Source organism: Oncorhynchus nerka, linkage group LG4 (assembly GCF_034236695.1).
Source record: "Oncorhynchus nerka isolate Pitt River linkage group LG4, Oner_Uvic_2.0, whole genome shotgun sequence".
NCBI lineage: Eukaryota > Metazoa > Chordata > Actinopteri > Salmoniformes > Salmonidae > Oncorhynchus > Oncorhynchus nerka.
Window position 1 is genome coordinate 37,021,032 of NC_088399.1, and position 25,079 is coordinate 37,046,110.

General features: G+C 44.0%; 1 protein-coding gene across 4 annotated transcripts in view; it reads left to right on the top strand.

The window, feature by feature from the left end:
- LOC115123324 (colorectal mutant cancer protein) overlaps positions 1 to 25,079 on the top strand; it is a 126,584-nt gene that overhangs the window by 43,816 nt on the left and 57,689 nt on the right. For all 4 annotated transcript variants that reach the window (XM_029652669.2, XM_029652664.2, XM_029652677.2 and 1 more), the window contains one exon: positions 11,385 to 11,498. In XM_029652669.2, coding sequence (XP_029508529.1) covers positions 11,385 to 11,498 — 114 coding nt within the window. The remainder of the gene's footprint in view (positions 1 to 11,384; positions 11,499 to 25,079) is intronic.

Sequence of the window (25,079 nt, forward strand, 5' to 3'; positions counted from 1 at the left end):
TTCTACATTTGCTTCAGGAGTAGTGCATGACCTGACACATAAATTCAGATTGATTTCATCGGGTCTTTTTCCATTATGATTGTTTTATACTGTTCCTTTAAACATTTTCATACATTTCCTGCACTCGCTTGAAATCTTGAAATTCACTTGAAATTTCCACACTGCCACGTAGGGCTGCACGACATGGGCAAAAAATTGAGGCCTTAGTTGCCAAATGTTCCGAATTGACTTGCAATTTAGATCAATACACTTGGGTGAACTGTTGGAATCATGGAAATGTAATTAGTATTCTAATTCTATAGTTAGAATATAATTGTTGGCAGTTTGAACACAGTGTTGTTTGACATGACAGCGACTGAACATTCCAGGGAGGAATTATTCTGACAGGGTAGGAACCAAAGTATTGATCAGTGTTTGCTAGGGGACCTTATAATCTTTGGCTACATTAAATGTTTTCTCTTAGCTACTTCATATAGCTAACATATTCATGCTTCGCCTATTCCCCTTTGATTTAGAAGATACTGTTGCACAAACAACGTGCAGATTTAGGCCTAGTCATGCATTTCACATGACTAGGTAAGGGCGCAGCCATGGGTGGACATAAGCTCACCGACTTGAGAGCCATGCCCACCCATTAGGGAGCCAGGCCCAACCAATCAGAATGAGTTTTTCCCCACTAAAGAACTTTATTACAAACAGAAACACTCCTCAGTTTCATCGGTTGCCCAGGTGGCTGGTCTCAGATGATCCCACAGGTGAAGAAGCCGGATCTGGAGGTCTTGGGCTGGCGTGGTTACATGTGGTCTGTGGTTGTGAGGCCGGTACTGACAAATTCTCTAAAACAACGTTGGAGGCAGCTTATGGTAGAGAAATTAACATTCAATTCTCTGGCAACAGCTCTGGTGGACAATCCTGCAGTCAGCATGCCAATTGCAGGCTCCCTAAAAACTTGAGACAACTGTGGCATTGTGTTGTGTGACAAAACTGCACATTTTAGAGTGGCCTTTTAGGTGGAGGGATTATCTTGGCAAAGGAGAAATGTTCACAAACAGGGATGTAAACAAATCTGTGCACAAACTTTGAGAGAAATTAGCTTTTTGTACGTATGGAGAATTTCTTGGATCTTTTATTTCAGTTCATGAAACATGGGACCAACACTTTACATGTTGCGTTTATATTTTTGTTCAGTATAGATAGCCAGCTAATTAGTGATTAGCATTAGCAGCTAGCTTTAGCGGCTAAGGCCATTTAGCCATAACTTTCTAAGAAAAGAAAAACTAACTGTTTGCAGATGTAAAACTTTTTTTTTTTTTTTACGTTTGTGGATTTATATTAAGAAGAAAAGCAGAAACAACATCGTCGTCATCCACATTGTTGCACTGACCCTGCAGACTCATCGTAAGTGTCTCTTGGTCAAGCAACTACAAATAAGCTCCTTGAATGACAGGGCGGGGCTAGGTCTGTGTGGAAAGTGGCATGGAGAGAGAGCGGAGTAAACTATAAAAATGGATGTACAGCAGCGTATCACATTTAACAAACCAAACATTCCAATACCATTCTAGAAGGTAAAGTAAAAACCCAAACCGGTCCGTGCATTAATACCGGTATATAGTCAAATACAGTACACTGCCCAGCCCTACACTACGGCCATTACTACTGTTTATGCTGTCACTGACCAATGTAGCCTAGCTGTCGTAGTAAGCAACAATTTCGATAATTGTTTTGGGGGGGTAGGTAATCAAATGGCCGTGGTCTCAATTGTGGAGTATGTTCTTTTCCAAATGGATACCTATGGGCCTAGATGGGGAGGGTTGGGGGTGTTGCAGAGAGGTGGAGGTATTGAGGGTTGGATGTGTGACGTGTGTGGGTCTCTCTAGAAATTCCAATGCTTTTATGGTAATTATAATCACGGAGAATTGATCAGTGAGGTATGGCTGGAATGCCGAGAGGGGGAGGGCCACTTCATGTGGCACATAGGCATGTCATTAAAGGAAATACAATGTGTGTGAATGTAGGCTGTCAGCATGTCACACAGACACATACCACTGGGAGAACCTTTAAAACCTTTCCGAGCGCTAACGTGCTAACCTGTTTGCACTTTCATAATGAGAAATACCTCAGCAAAGCTGTCTGATCCAAGGTCAGTTGTGTATGTTAACCTGATACACACACCCTGCAATAGAAGTAAAGGCAGTTGTCAGCAGCGCCATATACTGGGCGAAAACAATAACAACAAAACAATTCATCACTAGGTACAACACAGTACTACTGAATAAGATGGCGATGCTGAGGAGGGTGTGTGTCTTGCCTGTTCCTGCCCGACTGCTTTTTTGTGGCTATTTTTGCGTTAATTATTACTTTGTTTGCTCAGAATGTTCATGCAATAATGTCCTATGGCCGACAAACACTTCTGGATCATGAATAGGAAGCTACATACTTATTTCTCAGCCTCCCAGATCTGGAATACTATATTCCCTCCTTTGTTCCCCACACAGCGGGCTTACCTGTTGCTGCTGACCAAGATGACTGAAGGCAATGCCCGCGATGTTGAAGAGGAAGGAAAGTGGGTCTCCAAGCTAGGCTGAAAAGACAGGCTACATGGCCTCCTCCCTAGTATCTTGATGGCTAATGTCCAATCGCTGGAAAATAAACTTTGAACTCAGAGCAAGGCTTCAATCGTAGAGGGACATCAGGGAATGCTGTGTCTTTGTTTATTCAGAGACATGGCTTACGAACGATACACTCGACTCTGGTTGAATAGCAGACTGCTTTTCCATTTTCCATGTAGATTGAACGCTGGTTCTGGTAATAGTAGGAGGGAGGGGTATGTTTCCTCAACAACAAAATAACTCAAGCTCCTCTTCACCCAAACTGGAGTTTCTGATGCTTAATGTGCCGACCCCACTATATGCTGAGGGGATTCACATGGGTTATTATCACAGCTTTGTACATACCACCACAAGCAAACATCAAGGCGACACTCAGCGAACTGTACAAGATCATTAGTTAGCAAAAGTCCTCTAACCCAGAGGCAGTCTTTATTTATTTATTATTTTAAAAATGTAACCCCTCCACCTCTTCGGAGGACAAATGTCTTTTTTACAGCTTTCTTGCTACGTATACATACATTTTACATACATGGTACTTTTATATAAAAAGCCACATTACAATAATACATTACCAAACATTTTCTTCAAAATATCCCCAACATGTATTCTGCCGCACAATAAAAAAAATAAAAAACCGCTCTGGACCATGTACACCGAGTACAAAACATTAGGAACTCCTGCTCTCTCCATGCCAGACTGACCAGGTGAATCCAATGAAAGCTATGATCCCTTATTGATGTCACTTGTTAAATCCACTTCAAATCAGTGTAGATGAAGGGGAGGAGACAGATTTAAGAATAATTTGAAAGCCTGTGTTAAGAACTGCACTGCTGCTGGGTTTTTCACGCTCAACAGTTCCCGGTGTGTATCAAGAATGGTCCACCACCTAAAGCTTCAACATTGAAGAGTTACCGTATGATAATTTGTCTCTGTCTTCTTCTGGCAATAACACAAGTTAGATGTATGAATCACATTTTCCCTCAGCATGTGGAGCACCAAACTATTTTTGGTGCCGGGTGGCGAGGTGAAATTGCTTACAGCCTCTTTAGGAGCATCTGTTTGCGGACCCTGAGAGGGCAATTAATTGTTCTGTTGGTTAAGTAGGGCAGCTACAGTGAGTGCCTTCAGAAAGTATTCACACCCCTTGACTCTTTCCACATTTTGTTGTTACACAATGATTTAATTGTAATTTTTTCTGGCAGCGATCTACACAAATTACTCTGTCAAATTGGAAGTAAAATTCTAACATTTGTAAAATATTAATGAAAAATAAAACACTCATATTTAACCCCCTGAGTCAATATACAGTACCAGACAAATGTTTGGACACACCTACTCATTCCAGGGTTTTTCTTATTAGGATAAGTGCCATGGGATCTTTAGTGACCACAGAGAGTCAGGACACCTGTTTAACATCCCACCCACAGGGCAATGTCCTCAATCACTGCCCTGGGGTGTTGGGATATTTTTAGTTGTTTCTTTGACCAGAGGAAAGAGTTCCTCCTACAGGCCCACCAACACCACATCCAGCAGCATCTGGTCTTCCATCTAGGGACTGACCAGGACCAAACCTGCTTAGCTTCAGAAGCAAGCCAGCAGTGGGTACTCAGGACATGAAGTTAATTACTTTGCCACAATTTTTTGCAGTGTTACGTTAGTGCCTTATTGCAAACAGGATGCATGTTTTTGAATATTTTTTATTCTGTACAGGCTTCATTCTTTGCACTCTGTCATTTCAGTTAGTATTGTGGAATAAATACAATGTTGTTGATCCATCCTCAGTTGTCTCCTATCACAGCCATTAAACTCGGTAAGAGTTTTAAAATCACCATTAGCCTCATGGTGAAATCCCTGAGCGGTTTCCTTCCTCTCCTGCAACTGAGTTAGTATCTTTGAAATGACTGGGTGTATTGATGCACAATCCAAAGTGTAATTAATAACTTCACCTGTCTGCTTTTACATTTTTTACCCATCTACCAATAAGTGCCCTTCTTTGTGAGGCATTGGAAAGCCTCCCTGGTCTTTGTGGTTGAATCTGTGTTTGAAATTCACTACTCAACTGAAGGACCTTAATTGTATGTGTGGGTTACAGAGATGAGGTAGTCAATCAAAAATCATGTTATACACTATTATTGCACACAGAGTGAGTCCATGCAACTTATTATGTGACTTGTTAAGAACATTTTTACTCCTTAACTTATTTAGGCTTGCCATAACAAAGAGGTTGAATACTCATTGACTCAAGACATTTCAGCTTTTCATTTTTAATTAATTTGAAAATAATTCTAAAAACATAATTCCACTTTGACGTAATGGGGCATTGTGTTTAGGCCAGTGACACGCAATCTCAATTGAATCCATTTTAAATTCAGGCTGTAACACAACAAAATGTAGAAAAAGTCAATGGGTGTGAATACTTTCTGAAGGCACCATATGAGATAAATAGGCTGCATAGCTACTGCGCCTCTGTTGAATTGTTTGCCTCCCTGTACTTTGTAAAGGTTGTAGTTGTACTGGCTTAATTCTGCCTTCGTGATGGTTAATGAACAATGTTGCCCTCTTCATTTGGTGGATTTAGTACACATTTCCACAGTGCAAACACAGAGGTTTCAGTCAAGCATAGTCCCGAGTACAAAACCCACTGTACTGTAGGTCTAATACTTTTTTACAATGGGGACAGTGGCAACAAGACCTTTACCTTGAGTTAATAGCTCAGACACAGATTGGGGACAACCTTTTATAAGGTCACTCACTATCGTAGCCTTTTATATTACACCTGACCAGATATCATTTTGGTATGTGGCACTCTTGTATTTGTGAAGGTTTCACCATATGGGGAACATATAGTCCTACATTATATTTTTTTTGCTGGTTTAGGCTAGATATGACATGTCTATAGTAATGATAATGTATCTCTACCAGTGGAGGCTCCTCAGAGGAGGAAGGGGATCAATCTAACTACATTCACATGGCACCAGATAACTGATTAAAACACCATGGTGTAGCTGGAGTCCTCCTCTGGGTTCATTGACGTCAATACAAAAATACAAAACCTAGGAGGCTCATGAGAGATTTTTTTGTTGTTGGGGTGAATGGAACATGATTGACAGTTATCCAATAAGCTGTAATAAAAATAAGGCCATGCTCATTAAAAAAAACATCGATATTGCTGAGAAAGTATATTAAACTGAAAGGGTAAGGCTTTGATTCATGCTTTATTTCAAACCTTTTAGACTTAAAGTCTGCTGTTTTGAGACCTGCATGGTTCTGTCCAGATGATAAAACTATTTTTATCATCCAGATATTTTATAATATTTTATAATTATTAGATGACGCTTACCTGACACACTTGTCTAAATTAATGGTTCATGTGAAAGAAATGCTATAAGCACCCCTCAGCCACATCTAGCTAAGTGGATGGGTCACTGTTGTCTAGACATGTACACATGTTCATGAAATACAGTAGATGGTCGTAATCAGCCCCAGACACACCTGGCTAATTTGATGGGTCATGTGATCATCTGGCCGAAGTGGATTCTTTTTTTGTTTAGACATGTACATTTTGTCTAACACTAAACATACAAATATATTATAAGGAAGGCAAAATCTTATATTTAGTTGTTTTATAATTTGATTATGCTACATTTAGAAAGCATATGTCATTTCATGCCTTATTCATCCAGTTCTGTTGAATAGGAAATACATTATATCAAATATTTCATATTTTCATATTGTCCTCAATTGTGATTTATAACAATGTTTTACCAGAAAGGTGAGCTTGAACCTTTCTTGACGTACGCAGCCTTTCTAGTTGTTGTTTATGGCCCTCTCATGATAAATAATTACTTTTGGATTACGTACATTACATTTTCGATTACATTTAGTCACATTTAACAGGTTTTAAGGTTTGTGTGTAAGGTTGACATGGCAGTGATGGAGGTGTTAGAGGATTGCCCTCCGTCGGAAAAGAAGAACCCTGAATTCCCGGGAGTGGAATCTGTAGAACGGCCCTCTCCTCCCCAACCCCTCACTCCCTGCCCCCTACTCCCTCAAATAGATAATGGAAGTGCATCATGGAGCTCTAATTAATATCATTTTACCCATGAGATAGGCCTAACTCCCCCCGGAGCCTGAAATGGGCCCTAGCTGTGTGTGTGTGTGTGTGTGTGTGTGTGTGTGTGTGTGAGTGTGTGTGTGTGTGTGTGTGTGTGAGGGAGAGATAGGAGAGAGGGCTAAGAACCTTCCCAGGCAGAACTCAGTAAACACATCAGTGCCAGCTTGTCGCCTCAGACTGCAAGGGTCACTTGTCTGCCAGAAAAATGATATGAAATGGCACACACAAACACACACACACTGAAGGCCAGGTCAGCCAATCATTGAGAGCTAAATATCAGGTCAGAGGAAAACTCAAATCATTTATTTAGGAGGAATTATGTAATTAACTCCAAGCCCCTTAGAAATAATAGTGCAGAGAGAGCAAAACATTGGCCTGTATGAATACTACTACTCACGATTTGTGGCCACGGAACTAGCTTTGATCATAACTACTCAGGCAAATGATGTAGGCAACAAGACTTGTCTTTTGGCACCAAATAATTACTGTTAGTGCTGAGCAATTAGTGCTTTATGAGGTTGGATCGATTATTAAACAACATCACAGATTTAGTTTTCGATAAAAAATGTAGGACACTAAATGCGCTATGCATTATGTGGGTTGAATGCTGTAACAACTCTTCTTGAACTGCACTGTTGGTTAAGGGCTTGTAAGTAAGCATTTCACGGTAAGGTCTACACTTGTTGCATTCGGCAGAAGTGACAGATAAGGTTTGATTTGAAAACAGAATAAAACAATACAATTCCCTTGACGGTAGTGACTGCCCATTACTGCTTATCACTTATTAATCATAATTTATTCACATTACTTTACTTTAATGAAATATTTCAGTTGCTGTGTATATATTACATTTAGTTTTATTTAATTACATTATTATTTCCTTCCAAGTCATCTCATCTCTCTATTGCTGCTGCCTATGTGGTCTCACAACATTTTCATTTTAGTTGATCTTCAAAGTAAATGTCATACTTTTATGACTGCTTGAATGTATTTTTTGGGTAGAGATACTTTGTGAAGAAAAGATCACCCGTTCTACTCTCTTCTCTCTGTCCCCTTGTCTGTTTCACACAAACTGGACAAGTAGGAGCGCAATGGATTATTGTTCTTGTAGTTAATTACCATCATTTATGCGCTAAACTATGTAGAATATGGGCCTGTTGGAAACTACAACTCCCTACTACATCACACAGTTCGTGCTTGATCTGATTTATCTCTAGAGAAACTGAGCATCGAGAGAGAAAAAAATAACTAAACTAAATGGAATTCAAATAATTGAACCGATGTTGGTGAAATAGTTTCAAAACTGAAAATTACAGACATTTCGGTTAATCCCTCAGCACTAACTACTGTATTCAATAACTCCATTTGAAGAACTGTCATTGAAATAGAGCAGTGGTCCCCAAACTTTTCTGAGCCGAGAGCATACATTGAAATAATGTGCTTTCTTTATTTTACTGGACTGATTCTGCTTGCATCTGATGGTCATTCTCTGCGGAGGGAGAGCATCAGAGGTTCTGCCTCTCACAGTCAGATCGTCCCTCAGCTCTCACCCCGCTGCAGATACTGAGCAAAAAGGGGACACCGTCTTTGAGCTGATGGCAAAACGCCACATTATTTCTGCCTCATGCATTCATGTTGTTAGTCCTATGACCAGAGAAAGTGAAATATTCCTCGATATTAAAAAACACATCCGCTAATAATAACAACACAATCCTATCGCTACAATTTGCTACTCATTCATTGAAGCTGCAGTGCTGGTTGCAGCGCAAGTGGAAGAGAGAATATCATGCTTCATAGAAGTATTGAATAAAAACATTAACTCAATCATAACAGGACCCCTTGGCTGTATTTGTTGAAAGTCTCTCTCTAGTCATGGTTTTAGACTTTTTGAAATCAAAGTATCAACTTTTCTGCACACTCCAGCAAACTGCAGACAGACATGGTGATCTGAGCAATCCGATTGGCTAGCGGTAGGCCTATGGGTTCACTTGATTTTTACCTTGAGACACATAAAATGGTTCAAAATGGGAACACTTCGCCTACCCAGGGCACAAGGCAGCTGAAATAAGTGCACCTACTGCCAACAGCGCGAGACAGAAAAAATAAGGAATGCAAAGGCTTTATCGTTGTTGTTTTTTATATCAATGTTTGGCGATCGACTTGGAATGACTTGGACCAGTCGATCGCAATCAACCATTTGATGACCATTGAAATAGATTAAGGAGGTCAAGGCTACCCCGTCCTTTTCTCTCCTCATGGTGAATACCCAACACTGAGATCAAGGGTCGTGCTTGTGTACTGTATGGGGTCACTAATTACCTCTACTTCATACCTCTGCCGGCCTGCTTTTCTGTCTGTCTTTCATGTCATTTCCTCTTTCCACCGCTGATCTCTCTCCCGACTCTTATAGATTTTTTCCCCCAGGGTTCAGTGGTTTTGGATGCTCTTCTGATTGGATGTGGACCAAGGGTTAGTTCTGGTGGTTGGCCCCTCCAGTTGAGTCAATGATGAAGATGACTGTTTAAACGGTACATTGATTTATGTCATTGTCTCACTCATTTACTTATCATGCAAGCCCTTTCATACAAACTACAGTGTTTTATTTAAATATATATAATAGCCAATGCTGTGTATCTAATACCGAATTGATTTCGATTATACGTTTTGTGAACAGTCACATAGCAATGTGCTTGCAGGTGCAAAGAGGCTCACTGTTCAGTATCAGGAGAAGATGTTTTACTATCCACTTCACCTGGATCTTCCCTACTGGATCTTCCCCACTGGATCTTCCCCACTGGATCTTCCCCACTGGATCTTCCCTACTGGATCTTCCCCACTGGATCTTCCCTACTGGATCTTCCCCACTGGACTTCCCTACTGGATCTTCCCTACTGGATCTTCCCTACTGGATCTTCCCCACTGGATCTTCCCCACTGGATCTTCCCTACTGGATCTTCCCTACTGGATCTTCCCTACTGGATCTTCCCCACTGGATCTTCCCTACTGGATCTTCCCTACTGGATCTTCCCTACTGGATCTTCCCTACTGGATCTTCCCCACTGGATCTTCCCCACTGGATCTTCCCTACTGGATCTTCCCTACTGGATCTTCCCTCTATCTATGAAATAAGGCCTTTAATAAACGTCCCATATTTGAAATGCTCCCTCCATCTCTCTCTGCTTGAGTGTTAAATGGTCCATTTGAAACAGCAGGTGAACCTTGTGGTCCATCTCTGTGATGTTTCCGTTTTTTTTTTTTTACTTCCTGAGAGGATTCATTCAAAGCGTTTCTTCCACTCAGGGCTCATCAGAGACGGCAGAGGAAACACACTATCGCTGGTTAATTCATTCAAATCGCTGCCGACGCAGCAATGTTCTATCCATAGTTATGGTGTTAAGAGTCCGTGTGTATGGAGTTCTTTGTATAGAGAAAATGTAGGTAAAATGGGAGGGGGGGGATTCACCTTGAAGTTGTGTAAATGAATAACACTTTCCTTTTGTGCGATTGACTTTTCACCAAGAATGTACTATTCAGGAGTTATTGTCAAAAGTACTGAGTCCAAAATATTCACTGTTAATTATTGTAAGTCTGTTCTTTGTGTAGCCTGTTTGCTAAATAGTAGGTAGACACACACTTGGTGGGTCGCGGACAATTCTTACTGCCTTTTGGCTTGTGCTGATTGTGCTGTGGTCACTCGTTAGGCTTACAACATTGCTTTGTCTAGAGGTCCACAAGAGAATTTGTTTTAGTTTTGTATCCAAAAAGTTTTGGAACCACTAGGCTATACTGCAAACTCAAGCAGTGAAAATATATCTTCAGGGGCTGGTTTGAGTTAGGTTAGCAGAAGAGGCTAATTTAAGAATCACAGACCAGGATTGGATATATTTGGAAGTTGGTCTTTCTTCCCTTGAAAACCAAGTCAGCTCCCCTGTCTCGTTTGGAAAGGACTCTCCTTGCAGCTTAGTGGCATGCAGTCCCATGTGAAGTGTCTGGACCTGGTCTCTGCTTAGTCACGACAGCTTTAGTTCCTCTGAGCGTTAAGCCTCCCCGCTGCATGGCGAAACAGAAAGCTTGTCGCAGAGAAGATAGCAGTCTTTTTCTTATCCCGCCTTTCCTAGAGTTTTCTGTTCTTCTGTTGCTATATGCTGAGTTAAGGGGTAAGAGCAGAGTTTCTGAATGCCCCTGGGCTTATATTTAGTTTGAGAGACTTTTCCATTGATATGAGAAAGCATGACTGTGCTGTTTAAAAAAAGACGTTTTTTAATGGAAGTTGCCTTTGGTATTAGGAAAGCATACGGCTTAAAGCATGACTGTGAGCAGGTTACCTGACTAGAGGAGTGTGTATATGAAATTTGTGATCCCTCAGATAGTTGAACAGGCGTGTGTGTGTGTGTGTGTGTGTGTGTGTGTGTGTGTGTGTGTGTGTGTGTGTGTGTGTGTGTGTGTGTGTGTGACACCTCGGCCCACCCAAGTGACAAGTCTGCGTGATCCACATGCTAGTGTTAGCACTCTCTCTGTTCTGCTTTGGGCTTAAACCCTCCCTAGAGTGTCAATGTGTGAGGACAAAGAAGTGCATGTGCTCTGTATTCACTGAATCTGTTGTAACTTGGTGTGTGTTATGGTTGTAACACTCTCTCCTCTCCTCTCCCCTCTCTCTTTAGCTCCACCTGGCAGCCCTGGCCTCATTGAAGGGGGACGTGGTGGAGCTGAACAAACGGCTGGTGCAGACGGAGAGAGAGCGAGAGATGCTGGAGAAGAGACTGGCCAAAGCACAGGTACTCTACTCTACTGGGCCGTAGACATACACTCAGTTTATTAGGTACACCACCTCGTTCACAAAAATGGATCGCTCCTACAGACAGTGGCCGTGGCTTGCTATATAAAGCAGTTAGACAGGCATCAAGACATTCAGTTACTGTTCGATTGAACGTTAGGATGGGAAAAACAAGTGACCTAAGTGACTCTGAGCATGGCATGGTTGTTGGTGCAAGGCCTTCACCAACAACCATACCATGCTCAGAGTCGCTTAGGTCACTTGTTTTTCCCATTCCAGTACCTCAGAAAGGGCCGGCCAATTGGGCTTTTCACACACGACAATGTCTAGGGTTTATCGAGAATGGTGCGACATACAAAAAACATCCAACATGAATGGCAAGAATCGTGGCAAGCTGACAGGCGGGACACAAACATGCAAATAACGGTGCGGTACAACAGTGGTGTGTAGAACAGCATCTCTTAATGCACAACTCGTCTATCTTTGTCACGGATGGGTTTTTGCAGCAACTCCTATCAGCTAAAAACAAGAACAAGCAGCTCCAGTGGGCATGCGATCACCAACACTGGACAATTGAGGAGTTGAAAAACATTGCCTGGTCCTGACGAATAGAAACACACGTCGATTTCAGAATTTTGAGAAGGTTCTGAGGATGTGGATATACAGTGGGGCAAAAAAGTATTTAGTCAGCCACCAATTGTGCAAGTTCTCCCACTTAAAAAGATGAGAGAGACCTGTAATTTTCATCATAGGTACACTTAAACTATGACAGACATAATGAGAGAGAAAAAAATCCAGAAAATCACATTGTAGGATTTTTTATGAATTTATTTGCAAATTATGGTGGAAAATAAGTATTTGGTCAATAACAAAAGTTTATCTCAATACTTTGTTATATACCCTTTGTTGGCAATGACAGAGGTCAAACATTTTCTGGAAGTCTTCACAAGGTTTTCACACACTGTTGCTGGTATTTTGGCCCATTCCTCCATGCAGATCTCCTCTAGAGCAGTGATGTTTTGGGGCTGTTACTGGGCAACACGGACTTTCAACTCCCTCCAAAGATTTTCTATGGGGTTGAGATCTGGAGACTGGCTAGGCCACTCCAGGACCTTGAAATGCTTCTTACGAAGCCACTCCTTTGGTGCCCGGGCAGTGTGTTTGGGATCATTGTCATGCTGTAAAACCCAGCCACGTTTCATCTTCAATGCCCTTGCTGATGGAAGGAGGTTTTCACTCAAAATCTCACGATACATGGCCCCATTCATTCTTTCCTTTACACGGATCAGTCGTCCTGGTCCTTTGCAGAGAAACAGCCCCAAAGCATGATGTTTCCACCCCCATGCTTCACAGTAGGTATGGTGTTCTTTGGATGCAACTCAGCATTCTTTGTCCTCCAAAAACGACGAGTTGAGTTTTTACCAAAAAGTTATATTTTGGTTTCATCTGACCATATGACAATATGACATTCTCCCAATCTTCTTCTGGATCATCCAAATGCTCTCTAGCAAACTTCAGACAGGCCTGGACATGTACTGTCTTAAGCAGGGGGACACGTCTGGCACTGCAGGATTTGAGTCCCTGGCGGCGTAGTGTGTTACTGATGGTAGGTTTTGTTACTTTGGTCCCAGCTCTCTGCAGGACATTCACTAGGTCCCCCCATGTGGTTCTGGGATTTCTGCTCACCGTTCTTGTGATCATTTTGACCCCACGGGGTGAGATCTTGCGTGGAGCCCCAGATCGAGGGAGATTATCAGTGGTCTTGTATGTCTTCCATTTCCTAATAATTGCTCCCACAGTTAATTTCTTCAAACCAAGCTGCTTACCTATTGCAGATTCAGTCTTCCCAGCCTGGTGCAGGTCTACAATTTTGTTTCTGGTGTCCTTTGACAGCTCTTTGGTCTTGGCCATAGTGGATTTTGGAGTGTGACTGTTTGAGGTTGTGGACAGGTGTCTTTTATACTAATAACAAGTTCAAACAGGTGCCATTAATACAGGTAACGAGTAGAGGACAGAGGAGCCTCTTAAAGAAGAAGTTACAGGTCTGTGAGAGCCAAAAATCTTGCTTGTTTGTAGGTGACCAAATACTTATTTTCCACCATAATTTGCAAATAAATACATTTAAAATCCTACAATGTGATTTTCTGGATTTTTTTCTAATTTTGTCTGTCATAGTTTAAGTGTACCTATGATGAGAATTACAGGCCTGTCTCATCTTTTTAAGTGGGAGAACTTGCACAATTGATGGCTGACTAAATACTTTTTTGCCCCACTGTATGCTGTCCTCGGTGCTCACCCCAAAAATACAACAATTATAGCACAGCACTGGGCTCCAACTCACGGCGCTTAGACCAGTTCACAATTGTCTATCAAGCAAGGAGAGTACTTGAAGATACGAAATGGAAACAACAGATTTGATTTGATTTAGTTTTATGCTTTGCTGAAACCATAGCCCTAACCTTAACCACTCAGAATTAATACCTAAACTTAACTTTTTGAGTTGTTTCTGTTTTAACCCTGTAACCATGTGAAATTAACCCGGTAACTATGTGCAATTAATGGGTCAAAAATCAACGTTCATCCAATTACATCAAATCCGAAGTGAAGTTATAAGATCAAGTTGCTGACGAATCCCGGTTCCTGTTGCATCATGGTGATTGCAGAGTCAGGATTTGGTGTAAGCAGCATGAGTCCATGGCTCCATCCTGCCTGGTGTCAACGGTACAGGCTGGTGGGGTGATTTAATGGTGTGGGGAATGTTTTCCTGGCACACGTTAGGTCCCTTGATACCAATTGAGCAACGTTTACATGCCCCAAATGTTCAAATCAAATCAAATTTTATTTGTCACATACACATGGTTAGCAGATGTTAATGCGAGTGTAGCGAAATGCTTGTGCTTCTAGTTCCGACAATGCAGTAATAAACAACAAGTAATCTAGCTAACAATTCCAAAACTACTACCTTATAGACACAAGTGTAAGGGGATAAAGATATATGAATGAGTGATGGTACAGAGCGGCATAGGCAAGATACAGTAGATGGTATTGAGTGCAATATATACATATGAGATGAGTATGTAAACAAAGTGGCATAGTTAAAGTGGCTAGTGATACATGTATTACATAAAGATGCAGTAGATGATATAGAGTACAGTATATACATATACATATGAGATGAATAATGTAGGGTATGTAAACATTATATTAGGTAGCATTGTTTAAAGTGGCTAGTGATATATTTTACATCATTTCCCATCAATTCCCATTATTAAAGTGGCTGGAGTTGAGTCAGTGTGTTGGCAGCAGCCACTCAATGTTAATGGTGGCTGTTTAACAGTCTGATGGCCTTGAGATAGAAGCTGTTTTTCAGTCTCTCGGTCCCAGCTTTGATGCACCTGTACTGATCTCGCCTTCTGGATGATAGCGGGGTGAACAGGCAGTGGCTCGGGTGGTTGTTGTCCTTGATGATCTTTATGGCCTTCCTGTGACATCGGGTGGTGTAGGTGTCCTGGAGGGCAGGTAGTTTGCCCCCGGTGATGCGTTGTGCAGACCTCACTACCCTCTGGAGAGCCTTACGGTTGTGCGTGGAGCAGTTGCCGTACCAGGCGGTGATACAGCCCGACAGGATGCTCTCGATTGTGCATCTGTAGAAGTTTTTGAGTGCTTTTGGTGACAAGCCGAATTTCTTCAGCCTCCTGAGGTTGAAGAGGCGCTGCTGCGCCTTCTTCACAATGCTGTCTGTGTGGGTGGACCAATTCAGTTTGTCTGTGATGTGTACGCCGAGGAACTTAAAACTTACTACCCTCTCTACTACTGTTCCATCAATGTGGATAGGGGGGTGTTCCCTCTGCTGTTTCCTGAAGTCCACAATCATCTCCTTAGTTTTGTTGACGTTGAGTGTGAGGTTATTTTCCTGACACCACACTCCGAGGGCCCTCACCTCCTCCCTGTAGGCCGTCTCGTCGTTGTTGGTAATCAAGCCTACCACTGTTGTGTCGTCCGCAAACTTGATGATTGAGTTGGAGGCGTGCGTGGCCACGCAGTCGTGGGTGAACAGGGAGTACAGGAGAGGGCTCAGAACGCACCCTTGTGGGGCCCCATTGTTGAGGATCAGCGGGGTGGAGATGTTGTTGCCTACCCTCACCACCTGGGGGCAGCCCGTCAGGAAGTCCAGTACCCAGTTGCACAGGGCGGGGTCGAGACCCAGGGTCTCGAGCTTGATGACGAGCTTGGAGGGCACTATGGTGTTAAATGCCGAGCTGTAGTCGATGAACAGCATTCTCACATAGGTATTCCTCTTGTCCAGATGGGTTAGGGCAGTGTGCAGTGTGGTTGAGATTGCATCGTCTGTGGACCTATTTGGGCGGTAAGCAAATTGGAGTGGGTCTAGGGTGTCAGGTAGGGTGGAGGTGATATGGTCCTTGACTAGTCTCTCAAAGCACTTCATGATGACGGAAGTGAGTGCTACGGGGGCGGTAGTCGTTTAGCTCAGTTACCTTAGCTTTCTTGGGAACAGGAACAATGGTGGCCCTCTTGAAGCATGTGGGAACAACAGACTGGGACAGGGATTGATTGAATATGTCCGTAAACACACCAGCCAGCTGGTCTGCGCATGCTCTGAGGGTGCGGCTAGGGATGCCGTCTGGGCCTGCAGCCTTGCGAGGGTTGACACGTTTAAATGTTTTCCTCACGTCGGCTGCAGTGAAGGAGAGTCCGCATGTTTTAGTTGCGGGCCGTGTCAGTGGCACTGTATTGTCCTGTGTTGCGGGCAAAAAAGTTATTTAGTCTGCCTGGGAGCAAGACATCCTGGTCCGTAACAGGGCTGGTTTTCTTTTTGTAATCCGTGATTGACTGTAGACCCTGCCACATACCTCTTGTGTCTGAGCCGTTGAATTGAGATTCTACTTTGTCTCTATACTGACGCTTAGCTTGTTTGATTGCCTTGCGGAGTAGTTATAGTTACACTGTTTGTATTCGGTCATGTTTCCGGTCACCTTGCCCTGATTAAAAGCAGTGGTTCGGGCTTTCAGTTTCACGCGAATGCTGCCATCAATCCACGGTTTCTGGTTTGGGAATGTTTTAATCGTTGCTATGGGAACGACATCTTCAACGCACGTTCTAATGAACTCGCTCACCGAATCAGCGTATTCGTCAATGTTGTTGTCTGACGCAATACGAAACATATCCCAGTCCACGTGATGGAAGCAGTCTTGGAGTGTGGAATCAGATTGGTCGGACCAGCGTTGAACAGACCTCAGCGCGGGAGCTTCTTGTTTTAGTTTCTGTCTGTAGGCAGGGATCAACAAAATGGAGTCGTGGTCAGCTTTTCCGAAAGGAGGGCGGGGCAGGGCCTTATATGCGTCGCGGAAGTTAGAATAGCAGTGATCCAAGGTTTTTCCAGCCCTGGTTGCGCAATCGATATGCTGATACAATTTAGGGAGTCTTGTTTTCAGATTAGCCTTGTTAAAGCCTTATTGTTCTGGAGGCAAAGGAGGGTCTGAACCGGTACTAGATGGGTGTACCTAATAAACTGGGCACTGAATGTATATTCACATAGACTCATGTTCATCATTGTATTGGACACTCACTTAGCTAAGCTACCCATTCAAAGTACCATGCCCAGAACATTGGTGTAATGCAGTGGTTACTGCCACCACTCCATTTATAAATTACAAATCTTAATAATAATTCTGTCTACAAGCCAGCTGCAGTGGATCTCTCATGACCCATAATTGGAAAAAACACTGTAAATAGTTCCTCTTTTCTGCACCTGAGGATTAGACCTCTGGTATGGAAACTTTCTTTTATAGGGTTATCTTTGCATAATAACTCAAACTGCTTAATAATGTTTTATTTGTTTACCCTTTATTTAACTAGGCAAGTCAGTTAAGAACAAATTATTATTTACAATGAAGGCCTACCCCGGCCAAACCCTCCCCTAACTCGGACGACGCTGGGACAATTGAAGGCCTGCCCCGGCCAAACCCTCCCCTAACTCGGACGACGCTGGGACTAATGAAGGCCTGCCCCGACCAAACCCTCCCCTAACTCGGACGACGCTGGGACAATTGAAGGCCTGCCCCGGCCAAACCCTCCCCTAACTCGGACGACGCTGGGACTATTGAAGGCCTACCCCGGCCAAACACTCCCCTAACTCGGACGACGCTGGGACAATTGAAGGCCTGCCCCGGCCAAACCCTCCCCTAACTCGGACGACGCTGGGACAATTGAAGGCCTGCCCCGGCCAAACCCTCCCCTAACTCGGACGACGCTGGGACAATTGAAGGCCTGCCCCGGCCAAACCCTCCCTAACTCGGACGACGCTGGGACTAATGAAGGCCTGCCCGACCAAACCCTCCCCTAACCGGACGACGCTGGGACAATTGAAGGCCTGCCCGGCCAAACCCTCCCTAACTCGGACGACGCTGGGACTATTGAAGGCCTACCCCGGCCAAACCCTCCCCTAACTCGGACGACGCTGGGACAATTGAAGGCCTGCCCCGGCCAAACCCTCCCCTAACTCGGACGACGCTGGGACTATTGAAGGCCTACCCCGGCCAAACACTCCCCTAACTCGGACGACGCTGGGACAATTGAAGGCCTGCCCCGGCCAAACCCTCCCCTAACTCGGACGACGCTGGGACAATTGAAGGCCTGCCCCGGCCAAACCCTCCCCTAACTCGGACGACGCTGGGACAATTGAAGGCCTGCCCCGGCCAAACCCTCCCCTAACTCGGACGACGCTGGGACTATTGTGCGCCATCTAATGGGACTCCCGATCATGGCCGGTTGTAATATAGCCTGGGATCAAACCCGGGTCTGTCGTGACGCCTCTTGCGATGCAGTGCCATAGACCGTTGCGCCACTCGGTCCCCCAATGATGGATATTAAAGAACTACAGTAGAAATCTGTGATGGAATTGAACTGGCTTCACATGAGTGAGATTGATTTAGTTTTTTGAAGAATATCCTGGAATAGCTGACATTGCACACAGGCATTTGAATTGAATGGCTCATCTATTACAATGCGTCTGGAAATCCTCCCCTCTTCCCCCAAAACACCCAGTCCATATGCTCCAATCAGAGTACATAGAGAAGAGGTGCAGAATGCTGATCATTTTTTTTGTCGTTACTATCATCCTAGCATGCTCGAAATTACCTGCTTTCTTTTCAGCTGTCGGTTATCACCTTCCCATAAACATTACATTGTCTTCAGTGTAATGTTATTGTCCCAGTGACAGTGATTCTCTGTGACCTTGGGTGTGTATTAGAGGAGTAGGAGGATTTCATTCCAGCTCTGGTTCTCTGGATACCTGCTCTCATACAGTGATGAGAGACTGGAAGCTTTACTTTTTTAAATAAAGAGCAAATAGATTTTGGGATTATTTGGCATGAAGCAACACACCCCATATGTCACTGGAACCAGGAACGTCAGTAATCATGCCAACTGCTCAGCTTCGATCTGCTTTATAGTTTTCCCGGTCCCAGTGTTTGGCACGGTCTCTCTCAGAGGATGGCGTTTTGGGCTTGCTTGGTGTGTGCGAGAACGAGAAAGGGGGAGAATGCTTGTTTATGGAGAGAATTATTGGGTGTTTATGCATTTGTGTAATGGAGCGAGTGTGATAGAGGGAGAGATAGAGAGACAGATTGTGTGAGTACCTGTTCTCTAAATGCCCTGGCCCCTTTCCCCCTGGACGCTGCTTCAAAGAGCTGTGGAATACCTCTGGTGGCAGCTGAATCAGCTAATGGGTATTTACCTAGAAGCGGCTGTAAACAATATCTGGTACTATTATTTGTGCCAAATATTAATGCTAGAAACATTTGCTTTTTATTCTAGTTTCCCATCAGTTCCACTGGAGTTAGATGAAGAGGGATAGACTATTCATTTTAAGATAAAGAAATGGCTTGGAATATACTTGCACTTGCCATTGTTGTTAGATTCCATTGTGATTAGGGTTGGGCGGTATCAACATTTTCTTGTCGTCATTACTGTCCTTCTCGCATCCCGGTTTAGTACATAAGGGTCGCCAAAAAGCATCTGGGTGTCTATTACCAGAATGCTAACCAAATTAGAACAAGTAATAACATTTACATTTACATTTAAGTCATTTAGCAGACGCTCTTATCCAGAGCGACTTACAAATTGGTGCGTTCACCTTAAGACATCCAGTGGAACAGCCACTTTACAATAGTGCATCTAAATCTTTTAAGGGGGAGGGGTGAGAAGGATTACTTTATCCTATCCTAGGTATTCCTGAAAGAGGTGGGGTTTCAGGTGTCTCCGGAAGGTGGTGATTGACTCCGCTGTCCTGGCGTCGTGAGGGAGTTTGTTCCATCATTGGGGGGCCAGAGCAGCGAACAGTTTTGACTGGGCTGCGTGGGAACTGTACTTCCTCAGTGGTAGGGAGGCGAGCAGGCCAGAGGTGGATGAACGCAGTGCCCTTGTTTGGGTGTAGGGCCTGATCAGAGCCTGGAGGTACTGAGGTGCCGTTCCCCTCACAGCTCCGTAGGCAAGCACCATGGTCTTGTAGCGGATGCGAGCTTCAACTGGAAGCCAGTGGAGAGAGCGGAGGAGCGGGGTGACGTGAGAGAACTTGGGAAGGTTGAACACCAGACGGGCTGCGGCGTTCTGGATGAGTTGTAGGGGTTTAATGGCACAGGCAGGGAGCCCAGCCAACAGCGAGTTGCAGTAATCCAGACGGGAGATGACAAGTGCCTGGATTAGGACCTGCGCTGCTTCCTGTGTGAGGCAGGGTCGTACTCTGCGGATGTTGTAGAGCATGAACCTACAAGAACGGGCCACCGCCTTGATGTTAGTTGAGAACGACAGGGTGTTGTCCAGGATCACGCCAAGGTTCTTAGCGCTCTGGGAGGAGGACACAATGGAGTTGTCAACCGTGATGGCGAGATCATGGAACGGGCATTCCTTCCCGGGAGGAAGAGCAGCTCCGTCTTGCCGAGGTTCAGCTTGAGGTGGTGATCCGTCATCCACACTGATATGTCTGCCAGACATGCAGAGATGCGATTCGCCACCTGGTCATCAGAAGGGGGAAAGGAGAAGATTAATTGTGTGTCGTCTGCATAGCAATGATAGGAGAGACCATGTGAGGTTATGACAGAGCCAAGTGACTTGGTGTATAGCGAGAATAGGAGAGGGCCTAGAACAGAGCCCTGGGGGACGCCAGTGGTGAGAGCGCGTGGTGAGGAGACAGATTCTCGCCACTCCACCTGGTAGGAGCAACCTGTCAGGTAGGACGCAATCCAAGCGTGGGCCGCGCCTGAGATGCCCAACTCGGAGAGGGTGGAGAGGAGGATCTGATGGTTCACAGTATCGAAGGCAGCTGATAGGTCTAGAAGGATGAGAGCAGAGGAGAGAGAGTTAGCTTTAGCAGTGCGGAGGGCCTCCGTGATACAGAGAAGAGCAGTCTCAGTTGAATGACTAGTCTTGAAACCTGACTGATTTGGATCAAGAAGGTCATTCTGAGAGAGATAGCGGGAGAGCTGGCCAAGGACGGCACGTTCAAGAGTTTTGGAGAGAAAAGAAAGAAGGGATACTGGTCTGTAGTTGTTGACATCGGAGGGATCGAGTGTAGGTTTTTTCAGAAGGGGTGCAACTCTCGCTCTCTTGAAGACAGAAGGGACGTAGCCAGCGGTCAGGGATGAGTTGATGAGCGAGGTGAGGTAAGGAGAAGGTCTCCGGAAATGGTCTGGAGAAGAGAGGAGGGAATAGGGTCAAGCGGGCAGGTTGTTGGGCGGCCGGCCTTCACAAGACGCGAGATTTCATCTGGAGAGAGAGGGAGAAAGAGTCAGAGCACAGGGTAGGGCAGTGTGAGCAGAACCAGCGGTGTCGTTTGACTTAGCAAACGAGGATCGGATGTCGTCGACCTTCTTTTCAAAATGGTTGACGAAGTCATCTGCAGAGAGGGAGGAGGGGGAGGGGGAGGAGGATTCAGGAGGGAGGAGAAGGTGGCAAAGAGCTTCCTAGGGTTAGAGGCAGATGCTTGGACTTTAGAGTGGTAGAAAGTGGCTTTAGCAGCAGAGACAGAAGAGGAAAATGTAGAGAGGAGGGAGTGAAAGGATGCCAGGTCCGCAGGGAGGCGAGTTTTCCTCCATTTCCGCTCGAATTTACGAATTTCCATGGAAGCTGCTAGCTAAATATGCTATTGAGCGCAAACGTAAATAAACGAATTGCAAAGACTGGCAGTCCAGCTCATAAAGTTATACATATATAGGTAGGAGCTACCGAATGTCATTTTTGGTGAGTTTGGACATTTACAAGCGAATGTGAATGAGAGACAGAGGAGAAAAAAACGCAAGGAAATCAAGATGGCAGTGGCAGCTGTACAGATTTCTCAAACTCTGCAGAAAGCTTAACACTATGATGCCCTGTCTCAAGATTAACTTTAAGCAAAACATTAGGAAATGTAGCTGGCTACATTCATTCTATGATAATCATTAGAAATATGGCCATGTATTGTTTTTCATTGTGAGCTCATGTACTTTTTTGGCTGCCAGACAAATAGCGTTGCACTTCTGTTGTCATCTGCTGAAAATGAAGCATTTTCTGCCGAATGTGCTGCACAAATGTTTTCTGTGAAGGAAAACTATAGTTGCATGTCCCTGATCACTCTATTGAAGCAACAAAAAAACACTGTTGGCTCTATGCGACCCTTGTCAATTGTTATTTACAAATCAACACACTGTGTGACATGACAATGGCTGACTGGAAGCTGCTCTTTGTCACTGCAGCTCTCCCTGGGGCAAGGGAGCTAAACCACTCAGCTCTTCTAATTGTCACCGCTGGCCAGTTGACTGGACTCCTGACTCAACACATAGGATAACACACAGACACATTGGGGCTCTGTCTCTGCGTGGGGACTCTGATGGCTGTGTCAGCCTGAGGCTCATATCTCGTCACCTGAAACCCTGACCTTTCATACACAGATGTTTTTGTTTAGGGTGAAGTATACCCCTGACTCCTGACTACCCGATCTTTTGACCTTTGACTCCCACTCTCAGAATCCCGGGGCTGAGACTTATTCAATGGGGCTCTAGTTTAGAAGGTCGCAGAACGATTCCACACGACCTCATGTTTCTCATGACAGAGGTTTGTCTTTTCATCATGTAATTCTATGACATGTTTCACATTCTTCTGGCAGTGTAATGTCTGTATACAAAAACATAGGAATTATTTTCATGACGTTAAACCTTTGTGAATAAGTCCATAGTACTTGTATGGGGCCGCTTCAAATCAAATAAAAGTGTATTTGTCACATGCGTCGAATACAATAGGTGTAGACCTTACTGTGAAACTCTTACTTACAAGCCCTTAACCAACAGTGTAGACCTTACTGTGAAACTCTTACTTACAAGCCCTTAACCAACAGGTGTAGACCTTACTGTGAAACTCTTACTTACAAGCCCTTAACCAACAGTGTAGACCTTAGAAACTTTACTGTGAAAGCTCTTAACCAACAGTGTAGACCTTACAAACCAACAGTGTAGACCTTACTGCCCTTAAAGCCCTTAACCAACAGTGTAGACCTTACTGTGAAACTCTTACAAGCCCTTAACCAACAGTGTAGACCTTACTGTGAAACAAAGCCCTTAACCAACAGCCTTACTTGAAACTCTTACTTACAAGCCCTTAACCAACAGTAGACCTTAAGCCCTTAACCAACAGTGTAGACCTTACTGTGAAACTCTTACTTACAAGCCCTACAAGCCTTACTGTGAAACTCTTACTTACAAGCCTTAACCAACAGTGTAGACCTTACTGTGAAACTCTTACAAGCCCTTAACCAACAGTGTAGACAAGCCCTTAACCAACAGGTGTAGACCTTACTGTGAAACTCTTACTTACAAGCCCTTAACCAACAGTGTTACTGTGTAGACCTTACTGTGAAACTCTTACTTACAAGTCCTTAACCAACAGTGTAGACCTTACTGTGAAACTCTTACTTACAAGTCCTTAACCAACAGTGTAGACCTTACTGTGAAACTCTTACTTACAAGCCCTTAACCAACAGTGTAGACCTTACTGTGAAACTCTTACTTACAAGTCCTTAACCAACAGTGTAGACCTTACTGTGAAACTCTTACTTACAAGTCCTTAACCAACAGTGTAGACCTTACTGTGAAACTCTTACTTACAAGCCCTTAACCAACAGTGTAGACCTTACTGTGAAACTCTTACTTACAAGCCCTTAAAGCCCTTAACCAACAGTGTAGACCTAAAACTCTTAGCCCTTAAACTCTTACTTACAAGCCCTTAACCAACAGTGTAGACCTTACTGTGAAACTCTTACTTACAAGCCCTTAAAGCCCTTAACCAACAGTGTAGACCTTACTGTGAAACTCTTACTTACAAGCCCTTAACCAACAGTGTAGACCTTACTGTGAAACTCTTACTTACAAGCCCTTAACCAACAGTGTAGACCTTACTGTGAAACTCTTACTTACAAGTCCTTAAAGCCCTTAACCAACAATACAGTTTTAAGAAAATACCTATCAAAAAAAAGTTACAAATTAAAGTAACAAATAATTAAAGAGCAGCAGTAAAATAACAATAGCGAGGATATATACAGGGAGTACCGGTACAGAGTCAATGTGCAGGGGCACCAGTTAGTCGAGGTAATTGAGGTAATATGTACATGTAGGTAGAGTTAGTGTGACTATGCATAGATAACAACAGAGAGTAGCAGCGGTGTAAAGGGAGGGGGGGCAATGCAAATAGTCTGGGTAGCCCTTTGATTAGCTGTTCAGGAGTCTTATGGCTTGTGGGTAGAAGCTGTTTAGAAGCCTCTTGGACCTAGACTTGGTGCTCCGGTACCGCTTCCCATGCGGTAGCAGGGAGAACAGTTTAATGACTATGGTGGCTGGAGTCTTAGACAATTTTTAGGGCCTTCCTTTTCAGTCTTTTCAGTCTCCTGAGGGGGAAAAGGTTTTGTCGTGCCCTCTTCTTGTCTGTCTTGGTGTGCTTGGACCATGTTAGTTTGTTGGTCATGTGGACACCAAGGAACTTGAAGCTCTCAACCTGCTCCACTGCAGCCCTGTAGTCCACAATCGTCTCCTTTGTCTTGTAGTGGTTTTATTGCTTGATTAATGTCAAATTGTATAAAGCACTAAGCAGACCCCTCTTTGTCTGTCTTTGTTTTATTTTCATATTCAACCTCTGACGCAGGCCAGGAAAGGTCATTCTGAGGTCATTCTAGGAAGCATAGTATGACACACACGCTCAAGCCAGATCTCTCTCACACACACTCTCTCTCTCTCACTCACACACTCTCTCTCACTCACACACACACACACACACACACACACACACACACACACACACACACATATATATATATATATATATACACACACACACGCTTCTTCTCCCCCTTCACTTGTAATATAGCTGAGTGGAAAGCGGATACCTTTCCCTCTCTCCCAGCCTCTGAGCTCCATGTAGACAATCCACAGAAAAGCCCTTAGGCCTGACCTTGTACACAACGGTGCAGTGTGTGTGTGTGCATTTGTACGCCAGAGACAAAAATCTGGCAACCCAGCAGAGAATTTCCTCTGGATTTATTCCC